The sequence below is a fragment of the Triturus cristatus genome, chromosome 2_2, assembly GCF_964204655.1.
Source record: "Triturus cristatus chromosome 2_2, aTriCri1.1, whole genome shotgun sequence".
In the NCBI taxonomy this organism is placed as follows: domain Eukaryota; kingdom Metazoa; phylum Chordata; class Amphibia; order Caudata; family Salamandridae; genus Triturus; species Triturus cristatus.
In genome coordinates, this window is record NC_140582.1 from 1,254,145,015 (window position 1) to 1,254,151,733 (window position 6,719).

At 49.4% G+C, this 6,719-nt stretch overlaps 1 protein-coding gene across 1 annotated transcript; it reads left to right on the plus strand.

Annotated features, from left to right (window-relative positions):
* Nucleotides 1-1,761: 1,761 nt before the first annotated feature.
* Nucleotides 1,762-6,249, plus strand: PDCL (phosducin like). Its single transcript, XM_085642987.1, has one exon. It carries the CDS (start codon nt 2,637-2,639, stop codon nt 3,546-3,548), a length of 912 nt encoding a protein of 303 aa, XP_085499113.1. The 5' UTR covers nt 1,762-2,636; the 3' UTR covers nt 3,549-6,249.
* Nucleotides 6,250-6,719: the final 470 nt, after the last annotated feature.

Consider the following 6,719-nt stretch of genomic DNA (forward strand, 5'->3'; position numbering starts at 1 on the left):
GCCATTAGGAGAGATGAAAAGCTGTGGTGAAAGGAGGAGTCCGGTATGAAGCAGAGACTCTGGTGAGGGAAGGGGCAGGATGAAAAGGTAGAGTCCAAGAAGTGCCAGAGGGGAGTGCGCAATGAGAGACTGAAAGATTGTGATGAAATAAGTGACTGGGTGAAAAAAAAGAAAGCCTCCGGTGAAAGGAGGGACAGAATGACGAGTGGAGAGATAGCCCGTGAAGTACTGGATGGGAGTGCCACTAGATCACAGTGAAAGGCTGAGGTGAAGAGAGGAGTCGACTAAAAAGCTGAGAGCCTCTGGTGAAAGGAGGAATAGTGTGAAAATGTGAAAGGAGGGACTTTGTAACAAGGTGAAAGGAAGGACAGTGTGACAAGGAGAGCGTAGAGACAGTAATGAAGTAGTGGTAATGTTTTCACATATGTTATTTTGTTTACAGTGGAAGTTTTTTATTGTAAATTAGAGTTAAAGCTATTGAGGCTGTAAATCAAGCGATCAGAGCTCAGGAGACAGCGGGAAGGAAAGTGGTTCAACGTGGAGGAGGGGTGGGGAGATGAGATGCTGGGACAGGAGAGCAAGTTGGGTTAACAGTGAACAGCGGGAGGGGGGTGATCTGGGTACAGGAGAACAACGAGCTGTTGGCCCGGAACTTTCAGAAAAGCAAATCAATTGGGTTGCCAGTGTGAAATAAAGAAATGCCAATTTATAGTGAAAGTGACTCTGTTCTTAGACAATGAAAGGCGCGCTTAAAGTCAAAGCGTCGCCATTTAGAAAATAAATAAAGATGCAAGGCGGTGCTGATTGCTCGCTGCCACACATCCCTGTCCATTTTTCCATGTGTGTACTTACTTCAACGTCTGAGTCAAAACACATCAGTGGGTATATGAGCCTTTTGGATCTGACAACAAAAGGTAACAAGACAAGCCCGGCGGAGCGTGGCGCGCGTGCTTAGCGGGGGAGCGCATTCCAGGCGGGTGAGCGGACCCTTTGAAGTGCGATGCCAAACGGATTGCATGGCGGCACGATGCGCGTGATTGTGCGCGTGCTCGCCATGCAATCCACTTTTCGGAGCACTTTTAAATGCCCCTTACTATAGTCTCGCTTTGCGATCGCTTACGCGATAGCAAGGCGAGACCTAAAAAGGAAATGTGAGACTACAGAGTGGAGAACAATGACAAGAAGAAGAGGAAAGGAAGAGAAAGGAAAGTAACTCCCCTCATACTAAGTGAGCCGCATTTAAAGAAATCATGTCCAGAAGTGGGGGCCACCTTACGTTTGGGGCCCGGGGCTGACTTCGGCCCCACGCCCCCGCCGCCCGATCCCCAGGGGTGTAACATGCGGGGCCCAGCTCATGGAGTCTAGCTCTGATGGTGCATTCTGGGGGTTGTAGTCCTCCGCGTGTAATGACACCCTTGGGACTACAAGGCTCAGAATGCACCGGTAAAGCCCCGTGGATGACACGTGCGCGGCCCCCGCTGAGAGCTCTGTTCAGGGTCCAGAGTCCGAGTGAACATCCGCCGGCAGCCCCCGCGTCCTCGCCCGCTCTGCCCCGGGTGCGGAGCCCCTCTGTGGGGCGGGGAGAGGAACAGCCGCCACCCCAACAATGATAACGCCCCCTGCGGCGGTCCCTGCCGCGGGCGCAGGAGGGAAGCAGCCGCCTCCCCCCTCTCTACTGCGGCTGTCCCGCCCTCGGAGCCCCCGGGCGGCACTTCTTGTGCTGCCGCTGCCGTCACTGACCCGGAAGCGGATCCAGCTCTTCGTCTGGCCAATCACAGCTGAGATAGGCGCAGCCAATCAGAGGCCTCGGGGAGCGGAAGTGACAGCTGCGGGCGTAAGCCGATCAGGAGCGGCTTAGACAGGGTCGGAGGGACCGAGGGGCCGCGGGTCTGTGTCTGTACCCCCCCGTGGAGACAAAGAGAGCCCCCCCCTCGGACAGGAGCGGAGCCCTCCCCGAGACGAAGAGAGCCCCCATACCCCGAGATAAAGAGAGCCGCGGGTCTGTCTGTACCCCCCCGTGGAGGCAAAGCAACCCCCCCCCCGACAGGAGCGGAGCCCCCCCCGGAGACAAAGAGAGCACCCCCGGACAGGAGCGGAGCCCCCCCCGGAGACGAAGAGAGCTCCCCCCGGACAGGAGCGGACCCTCCCCGTAGACAAAGAGAGCCACAACCCGGGAGCGGACATCACTGCCCCCCTAAGAAGAGAGCCCCAAACAACTCCCCCATCCGGAGAGGAGCCCCGTCTCGCAGAGAGCCCTGCTTCATAGAGCACTCCCGGCCCCCCACAACAGAGGGGGACCCCTCCTCTCCCGAGAGCCCCCCAGCACAGAGATCCGACTCGAAAGAGCTGTCAGCTGCTCTCGTCAGAGATCCTGAGCCTTTCAGAGCGCCATCATCCTCTCACCCAGTGCTGATGCACTCCTAGGTACGAACATCCTCTTATCCAGTGCTGAGCGGACACTAAGGCGCTATCATCCAGTGCTGATGGACTCCTATGCTCACCCTATGCTGACGGACTCCTAGGCCGCAGCACCCAGTCCTAAGAAGCTCGAAGACTGTAGCTTCCATTGCTCTTGTGCTCAGGCGCCCTCCCCGCCCCCAGGAAGTGCTGCCAGCTCAGTGTGATCCATTTACACCATGACCACTCTTGACGACAAGTTGTTGGGTGAGAAGTCCCAGTACTACTGCAGCAGCAGTGAGGATGAGGATAGCGAGAAGGAGGAGGAGCATGAGATGGAGCCCGGGGTACAGGGCCAAGGCTCAGCGGAGCTGGAGCCAGAGGTCAGCCAGGACGGCCTGTCTATCAACACCGGTCCCAAGGGCGTCATCAACGACTGGCGCCGGTACAAGCAGCTGCAGACCGAGCAGCAGGCTGCACAGCGCCGCGAGATGGAGCAACTCATTAAGCGTCTGTCCATGACGTGCCGCTCCCACCTAGACGAAGAGAAGGATCTGCAGAAGCAAAAGGATCTGCAGGACCAGATAGATGGCAAGGTGAGCCCCCAGGACGCCAGCAGCCCCAACCCCCCAGAGGACGACGAGGACTTCTTGCAGCAGTACCGGCGCCAGCGCATGGAGGAGATGCGCCGGCAGCAGCGGACTGGCCAGTGCTTTGGACAGGTTCTGGATATCTCCAGCAGCGAGGACTTCCTCGATGCCCTGGACAAGGAGCCGCGGCACACCCTGGTGCTTGTGCACATCTATGAGGATGGAGTGCGGGGGGTTGAGGCTCTCCATGGCTGCATGGCCTGCCTGGCTACTGAGTACCCGGCCATCAAGTTCTGCAGAGTCAAGAGCTCCCTGCTGGGCACCAGTGCCAGGTTCACTGGCAGTGCCCTACCTGCCTTGCTCGCCTACAGAGCAGGGGAGCTGATCGGAAACTTTGTGCGCCTCACCGACCAGCTGGGTGAGGACTTCTATGCCGTGGACCTGGAGGCCTTCCTGCAAGAGTTTGGACTGCTGCCTGACAAGGACCTCCCAGTGCTCAGCGCCATTCGTGACACTGCGGACGAGTGCGACAGCGAAGATAGTGACCTTGATATAGACTAATATTCACCACCACTGCATCCTGAAGGCGACCCTAATACAGACTGACATGACATATCTGTTATGGGGCTGCAGCCTGTGTCCTCCTGCAGGAAGGTCATCAAATGCTCGATAAAGACCTCTCAGAGCTCCGCTCAGTCCGTGAAACAGAGACAGTTTGCGACAGTGACCTCAAAATGGATAAATATATCAAAGCATCACTTCCAGCATTAGATGCCTATAGAAGATTAGCATATTCCTTTTATGTGGAAAGACTACAACCTCGATGTACACTAACGTGTTCCTACTATGCAGCTACTGCCTGTAACGGCAGACCGCACCCTACATAAAGACGGACAAGTTCCTTTTACAGAGCCCTGGCAGTGGGGATTTTCTGCAGGAATGCAGTCTGCTGCATGAGGAAGAACTCTAAAAACTCTGTGCCACCTATAACACACACATGGTTATGGGTCCAAGAACATCTCAATGTTGACATCTACTAAAATATTCCCAGATGGCAATCCATGCCACTGCAACATAGCAAGACTTGTGTCCATGCAGATGGACGTGGTGTTTTTCAGTAATGTGCAAAAGGAAAGGTTGCTGTCTCCAGAGCTGTCAGCCACATCCCTTTAATCTGGCCTTCACTTGTGACATCAAGAGCCGTGATCCAGAAATCAACAGGGATGTGGCATGTACACTGACTGTGGTGGTAAACCGACTCCACATCACTTTCATGGTTTGAGCGAGAAGGCAACTTATAGACTGAGACATTTTTTTTGTGGACTATTTATAATGTACTTTTTTATAGGATGAGATGACGTAATCAGCCCTGTACCAAGCTGAGCAGCTGATGGCGGATGTCTGTTACTGCTATAAAATCCACTATTGAATTTGAATTTATTGGGCAGTTAATTAAAACCTTTACAATCATACAATACACATTTTGTTTCCTTATGCTTAAAATTGATCAATGTTAAAACACACTAAAATTAGTAAATCTCAATAAAGGGGGAGCCTAAAAGTAGCATTAGATTACAAAGTGCAGTAGCGAGCAGCTAGGGGAATAGAGGAGGGCGGTACAGGGTGCGGAGTTGTGAGGTATTTGAGGGGCTTTCCACCTAATATTAGCATTTTAGGTGCATAGCGTGTTATCGTTTAACATTTACTAAGGTGAAATGCACTAGATTTTTAGTTGTTTGACATAGAACGATTTCTATCTATAGATTTTGCTTTACTGCCCTTTGTTCTTTTTATATGAGATTGTTCCGTTGGCCAAGCAGCGGTAGAATCAATACTCAAAAGGTTTTAATAAATATTCCCTACAAGGGAGTAATCCTTCTTGTGTTTTTTTTCTTTTTACACAAATTAAAGCTTCTGTAGGTGGTCTCCTGACTTATAGAAGGAGAGAGGTCGGTGTCGTGCTTTTCAATGATAGGTAGGGTAGGGCTGTCCTTAAACGTTTACTGTGTAACATTGTATCGATGTCCCAAGTTACCCCATCCCATGCTCATTTCCTGCCCTTTCAAACCCAAGCTCCTTAATGTGGACTTTTTCACAAAGCCTTACATGCTGTTTTGCTAGCAGTACAGTACTTTACATTCTTTCACACTGAATTTTCTCGAATTCCATTATTGCAAATTTATTTTCTTAGCTTCTACTCATTTATTATCTTCTATGCAAGCCCAGACACCATTTTTTGCTTTTTAAGCTCATTGGTCAAGTAGCTGATTTATGCCCACCATCTTTGTAGTTAAATCATTACTATAAATAGCAGAGGGCTTTGCTCCTCCGTAATGTAGGCCCCATGTTAGGATCTGCATACAAGAATCTGCATGATTGAAAACTGCATAATTAATTACTATAATGTCAAAAAAGAGTGGCCCGCGTGGTTTGCCTCACCGAAGGCACTTTTAAAAAACAAGAACCTTGTTTAGTAGAGTGTCTCTGCAATCTGATAGATGGGTTTCTGGGCCCTGCGATGATGCGCATCATGGGAGGTGGTTCCCGAGCAGAGGTGCTCTGGGTCCTGCTATTTAGAGCTCTTGCACCCTATAGTTGAATTTGTCTAATGAGTTTAAGCAATAGTGAAACATAATTTCATAAGATAAATAGTGAAACTACAAATACCGTAATTCCAAGCAAACCACACCTGTCCCACCGCACACAAGACCCACATGTGTGTGAAGCAGCAATGCACCAAGACTAATGGTCATGAGTTCTACACCTGGAGGCACTGTGGCCATGTGGGAATGCTGTAGGATTTAGAGGCAGCAGGATGTATTTCCAGGACTTGGCTCATGAGTTTGACTTGTGTTGTTAATTTAAAAGTCTTCACTTGAGGTCAAGCTCAGCATTATGACAGACCCGGTGAATATGTGGCCCCTTTGTGAGGATTGCTTGTGTTTGGGGCTTTTCTATGTTGCAACTTCTGTGTGTTCAAATTACTTGATTCAGTGTGTAAATGTCTTTATGGGCTCCAGTGAATGCCCCGTAGTTTGACCTTCTGTCCTGTATAGCACTGTTGCTTGTCACTGTTATGTGGCACAATACACAGCTTAGCTCATGACTTTCTTTCACTGTGGATTATATTATAAGAACGGCTCCCGGTTTTATGGGATTTATTTTTTAACATTTCCATCTGTATTCATCCGTGTTTCTTTTTTTTAACATCTCATTGTTATTTTGTTTGTGTTTTGAGAATAAATGGAGTCATAAAATGGTATATTTCCGCATTTATTTTACTCTTGGACGTGCACGCATATGTGGATGCTTGTGGCGTTTTAGCAAGTTAAGCAGCCACATAAAACAAAACACTATATCCACATGGTCATATTCGCGTTATACTAATATATGTTCGCATGTGCCTGTATGTAAGAGATCTCATCTTGGTTTTTTTAACTCCCCATGCTGTTTGACTGCTCAGCTTTTGCCTTTGAGTTCATGAAAGACCGCATAGGGATTCGCTCAACAGGAACCACACTTTTCAGTATTTTCAACTTTTACAGATAAATACAGTCAGGAAACGCATTGTTTTCTGTCTGTATTTATCTGTAACATTCAGTGAAAACAGAAAACTGGGAGCCTTAATTATAACCCAGATTTCGGCTCTAATGTGTTTTTTGTTTTTTTTCATTGTATAACCATTTTCTCCTCTGGATATTTGTGTTTCCAAAGCTATTAAATTAATATTTA

What these genes read in the sequence shown, in the direction of transcription:
- PDCL (XM_085642987.1), top strand. Translation starts at nt 2,637, where the DNA reads ATGACCACTCTTGACGACAAGTTGTTGGGTGAGAAGTCCCAGTACTAC.